The sequence below is a fragment of the Zeus faber genome (assembly GCF_960531495.2).
Source record: "Zeus faber genome assembly, chromosome: 11".
NCBI lineage: Eukaryota > Metazoa > Chordata > Actinopteri > Zeiformes > Zeidae > Zeus > Zeus faber.
The window spans coordinates 20,661,024-20,680,794 of NC_137205.1; the positions used below are offsets into that span (position 1 = coordinate 20,661,024).

The following is a 19,771-nucleotide window of genomic DNA, read 5'->3' on the forward strand; positions in this document are numbered from 1 at the left end:
CAGCTGGAAGAGGAAGGCATTTCTCCTCTTTTTCGTTTTTTGTTTTTTTTCCCCGACCGCCAGGTTAACAGGTCACATTCCCAGACTTAAAAAGTCACTTATCGGGCTCTAAGTTGCGTTCAGCAGTAGGCGTCAGGGCTTTATAACGTCAGAAATGGTGACTGATGCAGATGTGCTCTTAATATAAATAAAAGCAGGATAAAACGTTTAAGTTGAAATTAAGTTCCCAAACTGTGTGTCAACTGGTGAACCCGATATGGGCAGGTATTTATGAGTACATTCCTTATGTATATTGTAACAGCCAAAATAATAATATTCAATAATACTGTACTAGTAAATGTCCTGGTATAGTAAGTAAATATTTGTAAAGCATTATTGCATACATTTCTATCTATAGTACGGTGAGATAAGAATCCAAGCACAACCTGATGAATTTCGAATTCAAGACTACTGACTCTAATATTTGTAATTTTGAATTTAAGACTTGAAAAGGACCTGCAGACACACTAATTCACTTCTGTGTATACACACTTGTTTCTGCGTGTTCTGTGTTTAGTCTTACACTTAACCACAAATTGGAATATTTAAAGCAGTCATTTTATGAACATGGAATCTCAACGAGTAAATCCAGTGGACCAATTAAAACGAAGGAAAACTACAGACACACCAAGCCGTTGTCTCGGATGGGGTGTTAATAGGGACGTAGGGGGGACTCGCCTCTTCTCAGAAGCGCACTTAGAACGCTTCCACAAATCAATAAGCGGGGCTCAGCGGCTCCTGGCCTGCAACCAGAGCTCATCTGGAGCAAGGAGCCCCCCCAACCGGCTGCTATGGAAGCAATTTGTTGACCATTTCCGCAGGTATTGATACACGGTTCCTTAAATAGGAACCAACTTAATTACCGAGCAATGTGTCGTGCGTAATAGACCGTCCGGAGTCTGAGGCCACAGTCATAACTCAGAGTCTATTGTATAACAGCAGGTCCATTAGGGATGGTGGGGAAAAGGTATAATATCAGCTGGCAAATTAGACTTGGGGGCAGAGTGGGCTGGTGATATTTAGGTGGCCAATGTGTGTCCTGGGAGGTCATTAGTTTAGACGGAGCGTTTAATAAAACTGGCAGGGAGGCCCGTCATGTCTCCCCTACTCAACACTGCTGGCACAGGCAGTAACCTTGTCATACAAACCCGCAAGGAGAGCAGTAGCAACGGGGAAAAACAAACAACAAAAAAAAAAAAAAAAAAAAAAAAACACGTACAAAATAAATAAGGAAAATTAAATCTGCTTTTAGCGTGAGGTGACTGATGAATTTATGGAAATTAACATTTTATGTAAATCAAGAGTCTGCTGCCTGGCCCTGTGTTGTATCACTGTATACTGCATTCAAATGAGCTAGCCTTAGAAAACTGGGTACACACACCTTTTACGAAAAATTGATTTCACAGCTGAAACATTGCAACCAATGGGGGGAAAAAACCAAATTGTTATTTTGAGTTTCCTAGTTATGTACAAAATAACAATGACAAACCAATGTGTTTCAATAGGGGGGGGGGGGAAATTAAATAAAATAAAAGTTTAGAGTTACAAAACCATAACTTTCTAAATTGAGCACTTCCAAATGAGCATGGACTGTTGTTGTAATCTTTATTTCATGGAAACAATAAGAAAACCTTGTTACAAACAGAGCTCCCTTCATGTGACCTGGAGTGGTTGCCTTTATGGACCACACCGCCATCTGCTGGTGGACAGGAGAACTGCGGCGACACAAGTTTGAAACGCGCTGCGGTTCAACAAGACAGCTTGGCTCGTCTCAAGCGTTCTCGTCACTTCGCTACAAATGGAAAAATTGATTGAAAAGTCAATTTTCCAGAAGACTGAGGATGTATGAATAAAGTGATTTAGAGGATTTAATTTGGCAGACAAAGGGCCTCCTGTTGTTGTCGGTCTCGTCAGCTGCTACGGTCATCCATCGTTGTCGAGGAAAGTCCCTTTGAACGTATCAATTCAACAGATTTCGGGTCTGGAAGAATTTACTCTGTAGAGCTATTGTGAATGTGATCACATCAGTATAACACTAGTCCAGATGTACTGTTATCACTACAAAAATCACACATGAGTCCAAAAAATAAAAATCATAGGCACCGAAGAGGCTGTTTTCTTTCTTCATTCAAATCATTCTGTTTTTACTGGGACGTGTGGTCCTCTCACCTCAAAACGCTCCACAGGAATATTTGTTGGCAAGTGTAAGTGACAACTTCACTCTAAGGCAAAATGTGCAATCCCGCCCCCCCCTCATAATACTAATTAACAGTTTGACAAAGGTAGATCATGTTATTATTAGAAATAGTTGAATTAGAGTAGTGTGTTATTATTAATCACATGCAGGCAGATTTTAATCAAATCTTTGTCCACAAAGAAATTTAAATACACAGGTTATTGATGAGAGAAAATAAACAATGATGATAAATAAAAACAAAAAAGAATAAAACAAAATTAAAGTTGTTTTTATTTATTTATATGAATGCAAAGTGTCATTAATAATAACGTACTACTCAGTCACAATCGCCGTCGCAATTGTTTAAGAGTGGTGAATGCACGCAATTCTCAAGTGTTATAGTAAAAGTCCAAGTTCCCGTGTCGGCCGCCGGGGGCTTCCCATTGGACCGACACTACCTTGATATCGTGGAGCTGGACTGTGATTGGCTAGAGGAGGTGGTGGCAGCACTGAGCTGTGAGAAGCCGCTGTGGCTGGACTCCAGGCTGCTCATGGATCCCCTGGAAAAAAAAAACCACACAAAACATTAGAAAGGAACGTAGCTGCTGCTGCCGTGTGGAAGTTTGTTCCGACACAGAAAGGAGGAGTGAATTATCAGCTCCTGTCAAAGTGCCAAACTGGTGACAAGCGGCTGTATACCCCGTAAAAACACATTACGTGCATTACACATTTTGTAATAACTTGCCAAAATGTAATCAATGACTGAATAACTTATGTAATGCGGTAGTAATTACATATTGTGGGGGTTACAACCTTTTATAATGACTACGCAACAATTCAACGCATTACGCAATACCTAAAATTGCTGGCTCCATTTACATCAACTGGCATTTTAGTACTTGATGTTTCTAATCACACCTCGTAACTCGCACAATAGATAATTATCAATGCCTTATGTAATAGATTATCTACACCTTAATTCATCTTTTGTATTGGTGTTACGTGTTGTAAGATGTCCATGTTGTGTCAGTAGAAAGGCTGTGATGCTACCCTCCAAAACCAGTTTACCATTTCCTCATCTTACTATGACAATCTGACACAAGTTCTCAGAGTTTATGTTCCAGAAAAAAACAAAAAAAACAAAACCCTCTAGCGCGTATGTAAATCCGCCTTACAGCTTACCCTGAATACCTTTTAATCTCTGTAAATAAAGGATTCTTACAAAACATTAATTGACAAATTAAGTTGACATCAGTAACAACACATGTAACAGCGGGGGGCAACGCTAAATCACAGTTAACCAAAGCACAGTGCAATAAGTAGGAAGTGGGCGGCGGCCCCTGACCTGAAGTCCTGGGAGCCCAGCACCTCCGTGTAGTAGATGACCTTGCACTTGTGGGAGGAGACCTGCAGCGAGGCCAGCACGTCGTCCACGCGGGGCAGGCTGGAGGCCGAGCAGGCGGGGAGGCTGTGGAAGCGCCACTGCAGGATGTAGAAGCCAGGCCAGCGGGTCACATGGGATCCCTGGAGACGAGAGCAAGAGACTCGAGGTTACTGGGAGGAGGAGGATGGAGTGGGCGAACTGGATTCCTAGAATAAGGTAACACATTATAATAATTGCTGTTAATGACTCTTGTGCCGAAAGGACTAAAGACCAATTTTATTTAATTGTCAAGATTGTTTGGCTCAAGGAGCTGTTGAAATACAACACCAAAACCCATCGAACACTGCTTCAACGCTTACGAATGACTTTGTGGACACACGAGTTCCGTGACGCCGTTAACTGAAAAGAAGAAAACTCATCCACAGCATATATTGCATCTTCCCCGTTCTCTGACCTGGACACTTTCTCCTTCCTTGCAGGTGAGCGCCGTCTCCACCCAGCTGTAGTCCTGGCCCAGCACCCAGCCCCTGTCGATCAGCTGGACGTTGACGGCCCCCGGGGACGTGATGGCGTGGGCTCCGAGGGAGTCCTTCTTCAGCGGCTGCGGGGCCCTCTTGGAGTGGTAGATGTTGAACACCACGTCGCCTTTACACACGTCAAAGTCCCAGGTGATGACGGAGGCAGCCTCCGCGATCTCGATCAGCAGCTGGAGGACGACGGGCGCAGCAGCCATTTATTGTGCCGTCTCCACTTTGTGTCTGAGCTACAGTGCCGTGTTATCCCAGCAGGTGGCACTTTAGTCCACTTTATTTACACGGTTTGTAAAGTTTTTGGTTTTTTTAACCTGAGCACTGCACACACATTCATTTTTAAAGACTGGAAGTATTGTCGTGTTATACATTAAAACTAACTAACCATTATACAAACTAAAATATTGTGGAAAGAGACAATCTAAAGCTTCGTTATGGCTCCAATTGAAACTGTGGCCATTGTACATTACATATTTAGACATCTAAACTGGGCTAACACTGGAAAATGTATCAGACACTGGAAAGTCCCGACCTGCTGTAATGTTGGCATTGGTTACACCTCTCCCCTCATTCATGGACGCTTATGTGAAAGGGCGGAGGTGGTCATACCTCGTATGGCGCTCCCTTGAAGACACTGGCGCTCTTGTAAATGGAGTCGGCCCACAGTCGGTTCTCCTCGCACTCCAGCTCCTCTGCCGTCCTGTACAGAGACTTGGGGACCATTCCGCCCTCAGGGACCTCGCACTGAGAAAACACGTAGAGAGACCGGCGTTCAAGACACATTTAACGGTCAATGTTATGTTAATGTTATGAGCACCCATGATAAAACAGAAAACATTACGTATGAATATTTAGTTTGATCTTTTAACTTCTATCCTTACTTGAAGGCAAGGGGTTATTGCATTGGGCCTTAATTATAAACGGAGCATGCAGTTTGGGTTTTTTTTTTTCCTCTGTTTCAAAAGCCCTATGCTCAAATTTAGTTGGGAAATTATTTTGGTTGAGTTTCAGAAATTTCAAGCCGTGGCTTACCATGCACTCCCCTCCCAGGAAGTCGGGAATGACCTCCCTGTCGATGTAGTCTACCAAGCCTCCCGGGCCCTGGTAGTCATTACCTGCATAGATCAGGAACTTCTTACGAGTGTTCTCATCAATGAACGGACTGACCTGGAAACAAACAAAGACGATGACAGGGGGAAGATCTCACACCTGTGTGCAGCCAAATCCAAGATGAAGTATTGAAAAATCTCAGACAACAGGCCTAAAATAAAAGATTGTCTGCCCCCAAAATTTTAAGTGCTCGACGAACAAAATTATTTCAATTTATAAGAGCTAAATAATAATGACTACAACTGCATATAATACAATATTAGCAAAGCTAACTTAAATGTTTGTAATGCATGCCTCATATTATATATAAATTATTATTATTTTTTAAAACAAGAAAAACAGCAAACTACAACCATTCAAACTTGGCCACAATGGTGAGATTGGACCTCTTTGAAAAGATGGTGCCGCCTGTTTAACATATGAAGAGAGAGACTGACGGAGCTGCCGTCCTCACCAGCGTCCACAGCACGGGGAACACTCTGGGCGCTCTCACGATGAGCAGGCGCCCCAGGGTTTCTGGGTAGTTTGGCTCCACCACCTCGATGATCCTCAGCAGAGCTTTCACCCCCGGCCTCCACAGGTGACGCATGTTCAGCCCCTCCAGGTCCACCAAACAAGTCCAGCAGCTGGAGATTTTAGGACAATTCAAGCATTTTAACAAGGTCCTGAACTTGGGCATTATTCTGAGCTCGAATTTTCTCTGGGTTCGAGGCGGCTTAGGTGGTATTAACTGGAAATAGTGAAACAATGGAAGGCATTGTAGGCATTACATTGTGTTGTATTAAGCTAAGCACAGCAGATTTTTCACAGGGGAGAACACAAGCTATTTAAACCAACTAATGTAATTTGATAAGACGGCTGGATGAATGGAGACTGGAATTCTAACCACACCAACAATTCCTCCAGGTTTTAGTGTTACCTGATGGGTCGGCCAAACATGCTGGTGTTTTCCTCACAGCGCCTCAGGCCTTCCTCATTAATGGACAGAACCTGGATGACAGTTAAGAGATTTAAAAAAAAAAAGCTGTGAGAAGGAAAGATTGTATGTGAGTCCAAGGCCCAGTAACAGATTAAACAAGTCTTCACAATAGAGGGCTCATGTATATAGACTAGAGCTAAGAAAGACATTAAGATGCAACGTCTGCATATGTAGATTGGATGAGCACGTGTAGATTGCACTGGATAGGCTTCAACCATGTGACATTTACACATTAATTTGAATAAGTAAGAACTGAATCCAATTGTCATTGTCTCAAAATGCAAAATAGTATTTAGTTTACTTGATCCATCTGGGCATCAGGGCCACCAGTGGAACGCTGAAACTTTTCCACCATTAAAAATGTAATATATAAATTAAAAAAAATTGACTTTTATACTTATCCGCACAGCTACTCCATTAGATAAGATCTCCGATGCAGTCATGTTGCAAAGACACAGCTGAAACTATGCATATCATAATATTTATAAATTATATTAATTTCTAATTCAGCGGTCTGACAATATGACAATAACAACTATTCACGCCAATAAATACATTTTTGCAGAATGTCTTAAGAGCTTACTTATATCAACTTACTTTATTTTCATGGAGATCAATAAAATAATTATTGATAACGCAGTCAAGCTCACCTGTCTCAGCAGTGCCTCCTCTCCCAGGGCTCGGACCAAGCCTTTCGTGTCCATTTGACCAAGTCGCAAGATGTACAGAGGACGGCCATCTGAACACGCACACATACAAACACCCAATTAGATGACAATATCACGTGACACCGCAAAACCAATGGCTCGAGTGAGTCAGACCCCATTATCAACGGCGGCTTTTACCAGCTCACTTATTTAAATATTTACACTTCATCGATGGATTTGCAAACCCAAGATGAAAGCTCCGAGCCCATTAGCACCATTTATTTCCCCTCTCCGAAAGAGAAACTGCTAATGGCTTTCAACAGATCAGGGTCGTGGTTGAGGTGGAAGGAAATATTTAGCGAGCACTTCTCTCCGGCCTTGGCAATGGCACTGTATCATAACGGCTTCTTGTTGTAATGATTGATTATAGTCTTTGTACCCCCCCCCCCCATTATAAAATGTCGCTGCTACGATGTGAATAAAGTGATGAGACGCCTCTCCATGCTGTACACGATGGGTGGTTTCGCCAACAACGTCCCAAATTTATGTGAACGCATACATAACTATGCGAGGCTGTGAGAATGAGGCTCAGGGGAGCGGTGTACTCTGTTGACGTTCCAATCTGACAAGTAAGGTACTCTACCAGCATCAAGCAGGGAAATAAATCATCCATCCAAAATAAATAAAAATCACATCAGCTAATGATGTTGATCACTTTACACCGATAATCAGGTCTGAACTGTTAAAAGTCTCAAACTTCTTTGATGCAAATGTTTTGTTGGGTTCTCAGGGAAGTTAACCTGTTTGCTTCTACCTTTTTTTTTTTTTTTTAACTCTACCCGAGTTTGTGCCGTACTAATGCCATGGCGTCGTGAAACTGCAACCCGAGTCGAGGTCAAGATTTAACGACACGATAGAGCAGAACAAGACAAATCCATCTTTAGATGATTAAAGATGGATTAATAAGGCCTAAACTTATAACCAATAAGAGAAACAAAAAAAATAATGATAACAAATTATTGGCACCGAGCACATGCAGGTACTAAATATACTGCACAGCTCGCCCAAGAAAGACAAAACTATCTTACAGTAATTAATTGGGTTATAGAGCAGGTAGCTGGAGCATACGCAGAAAGTTTATTTACAAAAAATAGTCTTTTCCTCCAATGGCAGAGACCCAAAGTGGAGTTCAGGGGCTCAGCGGCTCTGAACACAAACCAACATGCTTACAGTGTAATGAATGGGGAATGCTTAGGTGTAGTGAGAAGAGCACCTCTGTCGTGGTGGTGCCAGCCTCCGGTGCAGTAGTCCTCCAGCAGCTTGGGGCGTTCCCAGGAGTCCAGCAGGAAGTCCACCTGGTGCTGCTTCCTCCAGGTGAGGGACTGGCACAGGATCTCCCGGGCCTTGTCCAGGTTGAAGTCCCGGGCTCGAAGGAAGCGCAGCACATGCTGGTCTTTAGGAATCTGTAATAGCAAGAGAATTAACGTCACTCCAGAATGCGGGGGCGTCCTCTGAAATGCAGAACAGGTTTTTAAAAGATTGTAAAGACAGCACTACTAATACAACGGGCAGGGGTGCAAACTGCACCCCGATCGCTCCCCTCGGGACCCAAAACATATGTGCGGACATTGACGAGCGCAGCCGCTGTTCGGCTCTCGGCCAAAAAGGTTAGAAGGTGAGAGGCATGGGAGAGGGATACAGAGGATTTTAAGCAGCATGCTCCAGTTTTGGAGCACTGGAGGGCGGATATGTCAATCGGCAGCTCGGGCATTGGCACCGAAATCTGCGTTGCTATTCGGTCCAGCAGATACCGATCGCATCGGAACCAGTGCGGTTCCCGACCTTACCTTAACCTAACACCCTGCGCATGATTCAGTGCATGGAGAGGAGGGGCTATGGGTCTGTTGTGCGTGCGTGCGTGCGTGCGTGTGAGAGAGAGAGAGAGAGAGAGAGAAGGAGGGGCTAAACTTATCAATGCACTGCAATGAAATAAGACTTTACCCATTTTAAATAGTAAAAGAAAATAATAATAGAAAACAAATATGTGGCGGTCAATGTTGATATTGTGGCGGGCGGCCACAAATAAATCAATCTACGGGAAAGACTGCATTAATCTAAATAGAACTAGAGATGATTGGTGCCTGTGTGGAAGAACAATGTGTTTTCACTGTAAGGAAACAGTGTATTTGCTTGTGCAGGTTATCTGACCTTGCCCTTGTGGGTTTCCTGAAGCCACTGGCGGAGACGAATGAGACAGCTCTCCTGCAGGGGCGTTAGGTCTCCAAGGTAACGTCTGATGTAATCAGCATCCAACTTGTCTGCAAGCCAAGCGTTCAGAAAGTTAGCATGTACTTTACAGAGTTGTCCCCCCCAGAGTTCGCGCTTTCTTTTCAGAGTACATTTTTCATTAGAGGAAGGAAAAGTACAGCAACTGGAACAAAATTGGAAAAAAAAATTGAAAATGTTAAAAAGCAGCCCCCTTAATTTTAGCGTGTAGCTAATTCGGATAGAAGTGTTAAGGCCTGATCAAATCAAAATTAAGACTATTTAATGACTTAATGCTTGATATTTGTAAAACTGTTTTTTTGTTGTTTTTTAAAGGACCTGCAGACTAATATATGATGATATACTGTACATGAACTGGTTGAGAGCTCTAGTTAGACAACTTTCACTTGGACATTACCAAGTTGTGTTTTGGCACATGCTGGCATACTGAGGCGAATTTATGGCTCAACTAGCAGACTGACCGTCAGGCGAGCCAGTCGGTAGCTCGTTGGGGCTAGCGGGTTCTTTTTTGGACTGAGTCTCTCTGGAACCGGGCGCAGGGATGGCCCTGGCAGTGGAGAGCGGGTGCTGTCTGAGTTTTGCAGTGGATGTTTGGGGAGCCAGAGCAGCGGTCCAGCGAGGTATATAAGGTACTCCTTCTTCCTCCAGCTCTTTGAGGTAGTATTCAATGATCTCTTTACCCTGCAAGCAGAGGAGAAGGGAAAGTAATGCAATTGAGCGGGTTGTGTATCCGCCAGTGTCACAAGCTCGCGCTTACAAAAACACGTGAAAAGAGATAAGCAGCAGTCAGCAGATTCTTCGGTCACACACAGGCCTAAAAAACACAATGATGTGACAGTGATCCTACTTCCTATAAACGTCCATGTAAGAGATACAATCAAAAGCTAAATTTATTTTTCACAAATGTAAAAGCAAACATAATAGTTGAACATTAATCATTTTGACCTGCTCCTTTTATCCCCCTATTTTTTAATTTATTTTTTTATTTTTTTAATCATTGGAATTTAAAATAATCAAAAACAGAGCAAGTTCGGCTCAACGCCACACACCTTTTTAATACTGCTGGCATACTGTTTCATTGCTAGCTTCTCTGCTGTGCTCTCAAAGCCAAAAAACGACTTGATATCCAGACTGGCCGTTTGCTCAAAACACGTCCACTCTTCGTTCTCTGGATGAACCTGTGGAAGAGGACGACAACACGAGGACAAGATAGAGGGTCAACTTCATATACAAAACTAAAACCAAAAAAAAAAAAAAAAAAAAAAAAAAAAAAAAAGCATAGATATGCAGGAACTAAGCGCAAAAACCCCCCAAACAAATCCAACGTACTCGATGACACCTAGGAGAGTGAAAGCTCAACCTGCACCCACAGAAGATTCTGAGAACAGACCATAAACCTGTCGGTCAAACTACTTTGTGCGTGTGTGTACCGTGTAGTTGCAGAGCTCCCGGACGATGACTCTGCTGGAGAAGGTCTCGTTGTGGACCTCGATGCGCAGCGTCCTCTCTCTGCGGTTCAGCGTGTTCTTCTGGATGAAGTAGAGGTAATCCACGCCGGCGATCTATACGAACGCACAGCACCATTTAATCCTCAATCCTCGGCGTTTGAGACCCTGCCAAGAGCAGCTGTGATGTGTTTAAACACAGCAAGTATAATTACAATATTGATTATAAAATAAAAGAACAGATAGGGTGATGGTAATGGGCAGAAACTCGAGTTGCATTTCAGTTCTTTTAACCACTTGAATGAGAGAAAAAGAGGCAACCAAGTGGATCAGGCAACTTGCAGAATACACAAAATCATACATTTCAGGATACAGTGATCACCTTTTCACCGTGATACAAAAGTTTCAGTATTGACCGTACACCAATCCGATCCGTGACTTAAAAGTGAATGGTCAGTTGAAGGTCATGATTAACATACAGTATACTAGGAGATGTAACATGACATAACATGACATAAAATGCTTGATGCAGGCTTGTTGAGAACACAGGATTTGTACCCTTTTGAGCAGCCGTGGAGCTTCCACATCGACCGTGCAGCGCCGCTCTGTTACCACGGTGGAGCCGTCGTCACTCTGGCTCTCGCTGATGACCTCACTGTCCACAAACACCGGGATCAGGGGGCATTTTGGGAAACGCCGCACATAGGCCTGACAGGGGAGGGTCGGGGAAGGAGAGAGTGAGAAACAGCTTTCACCGTCTTGTGTTTGACGAGCGTCGAAACCATATATTAATACAAATTTCAAATAATGTGTCATCTAAAATTGTTACCCAATGTCATAAAGTGCCCAATTTTGCAACACCTACTAATGTGTATATAATCTCTCCTTTAGGCTAGAGGCTATTACTTCCCCATTTTATTCTAAAGGTTGCTGGTTCGATCCCAGGCTCCTCCTGCTAGCATGCTGTAGTGTCCTTGAGCAAGACACTTAACCCCTAATTGCTCCTGATGGCTGCATCCGTCGGTGTTTGAATAATTGTAAGTCGCTTTGGATAAAAGCGTCTGCTAAATGCAATGTAATCATCATGTTATCAATTTATTTTACTCAACGTATTTATTCATTTTATTACATATTTTCCCTGACTTTGCATTCATGCTTCGGACAACATGTATCGAAGCTTCACACCAATAAAAGTTTATGGAAAGACAGACACTGAACAACAGCGAACAAAGGGGGGGAAAAAAAAAGGTAACATTTGGGTTCAGCGCAGAGCTTGATTGTAGTTAATGGCTTCAGAGGTTCATGACAAATGAAGCCAAAAGGTCCATGCTGGTGGTTGTATGCAGGGCCAGAGACTGCAGCTCTGGGGCTCTAAGGAGGCGACTCCCGCTCTTCGGGTTTTATGATGCAGAGCATATGACCATCACTCACAGAGAGTTACACAGCCTCACTTCTGTCAATATTTACACTGATTCTAGTGTTGCATCAGACCGGTCTATGAGTACAGGATCTGCAGTCCGAGGGACTCGGTTTGTGTCTGCCGGTAACTTACAATGAAACCAAGATGCATGACTCACTGAAGCCATCGAACATTCAGACATGTTTTCATGCCCTCTGCGTTGATTAAGTTTTGAGAGCCTGTTTTAACTTCTCAGAAAGAAAAAAAAATGGAAAGGTTTGAATGCACTAACATATAAGAGGAAAGTAAGCAAGCTAGACACACTTGCACATAAACTAAATTACACTGCCAACCTTTCTAAATGAAAGCCAGCACATGCGTAATTGAATCAATGAAATGTTAAACCACAGACGTCACTGAGCTGAATGACATAATGGAGAAAAAAAAAAAAAAGGCACACTCGTAAGCAATAACAACTCTAGTTGCATAACAGAAACGCCGTACAGATAGCCCCCTCATTCCAGGACTAGTTCGAAGTATTTTCTCCACTGCCCAAGGTAGGGGCTTTACATAAAGGAAGCATAAAAAACAAGAAACAGCCCACAGCTGGAGTGTATTGTTGTTTTTGTTGCAAATGGCTCTCTTGAAAAAAATATTACTAAACGATGTCCATTTGCAATTCAGCGGACTGGGAAACAAATTATATTTATACTGCATATAAGTCAAATGCTCTGTATTTTACTTTATGTTCATTTTCATTTGCTTAATCATACACTGTACCCAAAACAGCTGGTCTATTTTCTCATGCACATCACAGACAATGTCCGCGTGCGACATTAAAGGGAATCAAGTCCCGCAAAGCCATGCATTTACATAACCACCCAGGAAAGCAACAGGATCAGTCAACAGAAAGATCACACTATAATAAGAATGCAAATATAAAGGAATTTCCTCAATCGATAGTTGTCAACCTTGACAATCGCCGATTAATTGATAACATAAAAGCTGATGTCACCAGGGGGTGGCACGTGAGGACCTGCACCATGTCGCGCACCGCCGAGATTTTGTGATGGGGCGCGAGGAGCATTTCTCATTTCAAAATGGAGACGTTTGAGGCAAGACTGAGCTGGTTCGCTCATACAAGAATATTTACGACCAGTCTTGTCACAAGTTAAATAAGTTGGTTAAATAAGTTAATAAACCTTTTGCTGACAGAATGAGTCGGATGTTTGGAAGCAGATGAAGTCAAGCGCAGACATGGACAATGAGCACTAAAAAAATTACAATTCCTACACATAAACACGCGTTTTAAATATTATACATACAGTATATAAAACTGCAAGGCGAACAGAACGCGTTTATTTACAAAAGGGCAAGAGATAAAATATCCCCCCCCCCCAACGTACTCAAAGACACTAGAGATCACACAAAATAAACCACATGGTAAATAGACAGTGGTCAGGACTTGTATAAAGTCAGAGTGCGACAAAAGAAATCACTATGGCAACTGATAACAAACGGGTGGTAACTGGTAGACTATTCACTTGATTCTCTTCATTGTAGTGTAACATCACCATGTTTGTGTAGAGTGTGAACTGTTTTATGCAATTCCAAACAAGGCAGTTTTAGGAGCTTTAGGAGTAAAATCTTACCCTTAAATAATGACTAATGATGTGGATCTGTTACATATGGAAACTTGTGCAAAATGTATTAAACTAGGCTTGGGGCTGATAAGATTTCTGGTTGCAGCTACTGAAACTTTCGGCAGAACAAACTTTTACAGCAACACGACGCTCCCTAACCTATTTGATGGCATTGCATAAACCCCCCAGCCCAACAGAAAACAATTTAATCAAGAAGCAGATAGGAGACCGCCAAAGAACTAGACTAGACCCACTGCTATAAAAACCAACAGCCCATATTGAATCACCAGGATCGTATTAAACAGGTGCCTTTATCACACAAGTTGTTGCTAATTGCTTATGAGTGAGCCCTGGAGTAAACCCAGAGGCATATTTTGGCAGCGTGATGCCTATTTCACTAAATAACCTGATAGGCCCAGCTTTATTGCAGAGCAGATATCTGAGAAGGGGATTTTCTCTTACAACTATAAGATGAGCTTGTTTCTTTTTCATTGCCCCCCTTTGTTGTTTTTTTTATCAAATTCAGAAGTAAAAAAAAAAAAAAACAAGCGCTAGATTGATCTATCTATATGTATAGTCTGTCAATGGTATACCGTGATTAAATTAGGATTCAAGAGGTTTATTTGGCACATACATACATACATACATACATACATACATACATACATACAGTGAAATGTCTTTACAACGCACCCGGAGATTATGCACAATAAGTTCTAAAAATACAAAAATGTGCGTATGCCTACCAAAAATGAGATCTGAAATATTTTAAAAGGACCTTTGAACCTTACCTGGATTTTTAAAAGCATTTTTATGTATAAGCAGAAATGGTGTCATATTAATGTGTGTTAAATGTCATGATAATAAGTTCTTCAATATTGGCCACCAGTACCTTGAATACACAGTGGAAGTTATCTCACCAATCGCCAAAGCTTATCTAGATTCTATAGTAGTAGCTGACACAATCCCAAGTTGGGGTCTCTGTCAATAAGACCAAGCAAGGTGGAGAGCCCATGGGGGACAACAGGAATGTGTCATGATGTTGTGGGTTTTAAGAGATGTTTTATTAGGACTACATTGAATTTGGCACAGTGAGGGGCTCTAATAAACGGCATAAGTGAAGGAATTTGAATATATGCACATGGTCAATTGAAAGCCTATGGCATGGCCGCTGTTAGTAGTTAGTGTAGGTATGTTCCAAATCGAATAATGGGTTGGCTCCACAACATTCAGCAGAACAACACCCGACTCACCGCCATGATCCGCTCAAACGGGTGTTTGTAGACCCTGACCGGGGACTGGTACTCCTGCACCATGGTGGCAGCTGCTCACACACTGGGACCCTGAGGGGAAAACCAGTTTACAATAAAACACCATGACATGTACCTCTGAAAAAGAACAAAACAGGTTCATCAGCTGAGCAAAGTTCAGACAGGGAAACAAAGAGTACTGCTGCATCATCAGCTGGAACTTGTAAACAGACGTTTATACAAAATAATGGTCTAGTGATGGTGACATTGTACTTTTTTTTTAAAAAGGTCACATTAGAACCTAAAGGCTTAAGAGGTTGTTATTCAAGGCAGTACAAAAGGTAATCAACCTGTTTGGGATAATGAATGAAATGACCATTTTTCCCCCAGTAATGAGACTTAACTTAGCGCCTGAAAACAAACACACACACACACACACACACACACACATATAAATAAATACACACACACACACACACACACACACTCTTATTTATTTTATTAATCCACCACTAATCTTAAGAAAGTTAAATAGATAAATAAATAAATACAAATAAAACAACACAATAGGCAATATACATGAAACACTAACAAAAACAAACAATTCAAATGGTAAAATTGTGCAAGTTTGAATGTGAAACAGCTGTGTGAAGCGCCTCGCTGCCTAAAACGGAGGGTTTAGATGCATTTACAACGAAAAAAAACAAAAAAAAAAACCTCTTAAACAAACGCCTCCTCCGTCCGGCACGTATATAATGGGGGAGCTCGAAAGTCATAGCGCTAGCTACACGCTAAACTCAAACGGCTTTAATTGCGTGCGCTACATGCTAAGCTAACACAACTTCAGCGGACAACATCACGGTTAGGCCCGGACGGCGAGAAACACCAACTCACCGCGGCGACCTGTGACTAAACAGCTCGGTTGTCCGTCATTTAGTGACCGAACGCGGTGCTCGGACGATTCTTATAACTATGCGGGGGGGTGAAAACAGAACTTCCGCCAAAGTTCTGCACCTCCGCTCTTAAATAACAACTGCGCGGCCGACGTCATCTGGCAGTGTGACGTCACGTGTGTCCGACGCGTAGGTCCCGCCCCTTTTTCAATTTCCAGCCTCGCTCGCCTCTGCGCGTCGCCTGGTGCGTTGCGCCGCGCGCCTCAGTTTTGCGGTCACCAAGTTATCGGTTGTGATGTGCATTTCTTTTTTTTTTTAACGTTTTCATGATTTAATGTCGTGTTATTGGCATTAGACACTTTTGAAAACCGGATTCAATCTCAATGCGGCCCACCTGGATTTATAAAGGTCGAATTAAATACATTAAAGTAAGAACTGAAGTGTCAAATAGTTGAAAAAAAAAAAATATATATATGAATATATATATATATATATATATATATGCATGATGTGACCAAGATAGGGTCTATTCAGAGGCGTCCATCAGAGACAGATTCAAGATTCAAGAGGTTTATTCGTCACATACATATACATACGTTCCTACATACATGCAGTGAAATGTCTTTGCAACGCACCGGGAGATTACGCCCAATAGTTACTAAACCGAACATAATAGCTCACCCTATTCCTACCTAGCAACTAACTGAAACGAACTCATTCCTAAAACGTAATGCAGTTAGTGAATAGAATGATATAAATAAAATAAAATAAGACTCAAAAAGGTAATTCAGAGTGGGAGTACAAAATAGAAGGGAATAGAGTTATGTATATGGGATAGACTTTGTATGTACAGATATGTGCAGTAAAGTGCATGTGAATAAAGTGAGTATGGAGATGTACAGTATACAACAGTACGAGACAGCAATACAGTGACACCCAACAGAACAGCAATACAGCACAGTATGCAGTAACCCAGAACAGTGATAAAGTATGTAGTACAGTATGCAGTAACTCAGAACAGTGATACAGTATGCAGTACAGTATGCAGTGATACATTATGCAGTAACCCAGAACAGTGATACAGTATGCAGTACAGTATGCAGTAACCCAGAACAGTGATACAGTATGCAGTACAGTATGCAGTAACCCAGAACAGTGATACAGTATGCAGTACAGTATGCAGTAACCCAGAACAGTGATACAGTACAGTAAGGCAGTGGGGCCTGTGTGAGTGTCTTAGTGCTTTTTGTTAGGACCCCTGGTGAGTTCAGCGTTGACAGTCCTTGTGGCTTGAAGGAGGAAACACCGCCTCAGTCTCTCTGTTCTCGCTGTGTAACTGCGGGGGGCGTTCGCCCATTGCATTGAATTGTACACCGATCAGCCAGAACATTAAAGCCACTGACAGGTGAAGTGAATATCATTGTTCATTTCACTCCAATGACACTTGTCAGGGGTGGGATATATTAGGCAGCAAGTGAACAGTCAGTTCTTTAAGTTGATGTGTGCAAGGCAGGAATAATGGGAAAGCGTAAGGATCCGAGCCACTTTGACAAGGGCCACATTGTGATGGCTAAACAACTGGGTCAGAGCATCTCCAAAACAACAGGTCTTGTGGAGTGCTCCCGGCATGCAGTGGTTAGCACCTACCAAAAGTGGTCCAAACAAGGACAACCGGTTAACAGGCAACAGGGTCATGGGTGCCCATGGGCTCGTTGGTGCATGTAGGGAGTCAAGTCTAACCCAGAAAGTCTAGCCCAGGAAGTCTAGCCCAGCCCAATGCACAGAACCCTGACCCTGATCACAACATGGATCGACATCTGGAATTGGTCCCCGGGCATCATCGAAGTGACTGCTCCTGGAGGAAGGACCGCTGGGATGTGATACACGCTGAGGCTGAATTTCTCCAGCCACCACTCCCTGTGTGTGGTTGTCGCCACCCCTTGCATGCATGTGTGTGTATTAAGTGCATTCACACCTGTAAGACAAATACAATTATTTTTGTTTGGGGCTGTTTTTTTTTCATCAAACACAGTATCAAGTAACAACACAATAATTCACTGTGATATCAGTGGCAATTTATGACATTCATTTCTTGTCACTGTGGCAGTTTCGCCTACCACGTACCATCCAAGTGGCATGTTCAGGGACCCCTGGCCCAGAGACACAGAAGATGGGGTTGTAGAAAACACAAGTTTATTGTGGGTGAGGGGGCTTGATAGAACAAGCCCCGGAGCAGATGGACACAGGTCATGACAGGGCTCCTCTCTCCTGAGTGTGTGAGGGGATGGGGGTTTTACCCTGTTGCTTGTTAGACCAACCAACAGGTATGCAGACACTCTGATCCTGGATCCCTAATTACCTAGATCCAGGTCAGGTGTGGCAGCTCAAACCACACTACATACCCCTGACACCTAACTGAGGCCAGGGAGAATACCGGGCCGAAGCCTACATCCCCCCCACCAAGCAGAGAAAAAAAAAACAGCCTAAAATATAAACTCTGACTCAGGGTTACTATACCTAAAATAAATAAAACACCGGACTCTGAAACAGGGTTGCCATACCTTAAACCAACAAATTCCCCCCCCCAAAAATAATTAACTGATCCCCTTCCAGGGGACCTGGTTCCCTGGAACAGCGTGGTCCACCAGCTTCCTTCCCCCAGGGCGACGGTGCAGACTCCCCTCCTCTCTTCCAGAGTGTGGGACCTCAAGCTGTTGTGTTGGCGTGGCCGGGCTTGGCTGTTGCGGGGGCTGCTTGGAGGGGGGGCCTGGCTGCTGGGCTGCTGGATGGTCCCGGCGGTGGCTGCCGGGCGGAGAAGCTAGCTGCCAACGGTTACCTGTGGTGGTTGCTGCGGCTGCTTCTCCCCCGGTCTGATGCCAGATCCCCTGGATGCTGCTCCTGCCAGTTGGGGGAGGGTTGGTGCTGGGGCCGCCCGTTGACCCGCTGGTGGCTCCAGGGCGTCTTCGGATGGAGACACAGAAGGCGGGGTTGCAGAAAACACACAAGATTTTTGTGGAGAGGGGGCTTGACAAGCCCCTGAGCAGATGGACACAGGTCATGACAGGGCCCCTCTCTCCTGAGTGTGTGTGGGGTTGGGGCTTTTAACCTGTTTTTCGTTAGACCAACCAACGAGCAACAGGTATGCAGCCACTCTGATCCTGGGTCCCCCAATTACCTAGATCCAGATCAGATGTGGCGGCACAAACCACAACATCCCCACACCACAGCCATCTTTGCTCATTGCAGTACTTATATAATATCACTGCTGAGCTCTATAGATACCAACAAGGAAAACCCATGGGAAGCCAAACTAATCTGAAGTAATTACAGCACTTAGTGACAACAGAGACTCACAAATCAGACGCATTCCCACATGGATTAGTTTGAAGGCTTTTGTCAGACATCTGCAGTTCTTGTTTTCTTCAATTGTACATGATTCAATTACACAAAAGGCTCATTATCGCCGATGATGAAGCTAATGCTATAAGAAATATTAACCCATTAACTTTAAAATGGATATCCATAATATTGTCTGTGTTGAGTGGATTATACTATAAAGCCTGATTCACACCTCAAACGGCAATAAACAAGAACAAACCCACAGTTTCACTCCGACACTATGACCGGAAGTGACCGTCGGTCAAGTTTTTATTGGAACTGGGCTTAAAAGTAACTATATGACACATATTTTGAAATAATGACATTATTAACGTTAACGTTAGATGTCTCCATATTTACTATCAATAAATCAATTTTCATATCAGTGAATTGTGTGTATTTTGCATTTGTATTTTTTTTTTTTTTGCACTTTGCAAACACTACATGAAGGGAGTTTTAAACTCTCATTCATGGTAAATGTCCAGCTGAGCAATACACTCCCTGTTGTTTTGGAAAAATCTAGCTCCCCCATTGTCCCTGTGATATTTTGGGACGCAAAAGCCAGACGCAGTTCAGTTCTGACGGCCACGAGAGGATCTGACTGTCGGATAC

General features: G+C 43.0%; 1 protein-coding gene across 1 annotated transcript; it reads right to left on the reverse strand.

The window, feature by feature from the left end:
- Positions 1-1,636: 1,636 nt before the first annotated feature.
- LOC307237014 (SEC14-like protein 1) lies at positions 1,637-15,932 on the reverse strand. Its single transcript, XM_080009619.1, has 16 exons — positions 15,783-15,932; positions 14,892-14,981; positions 11,155-11,304; positions 10,582-10,713; positions 10,201-10,329; positions 9,613-9,832; positions 9,074-9,183; positions 8,139-8,328; positions 6,869-6,957; positions 6,159-6,229; positions 5,694-5,865; positions 5,162-5,296; positions 4,739-4,873; positions 4,054-4,305; positions 3,561-3,739; positions 1,637-2,775 (listed from the first exon to the last, which is right to left on the reverse strand). The coding sequence occupies exons 2-16, from the start codon at positions 14,952-14,954 to the stop codon at positions 2,670-2,672; spliced, it is 2,133 nt and encodes a 710-aa protein (XP_079865745.1). The 5' UTR covers positions 14,955-14,981; positions 15,783-15,932; the 3' UTR covers positions 1,637-2,669.
- Positions 15,933-19,771: the final 3,839 nt, after the last annotated feature.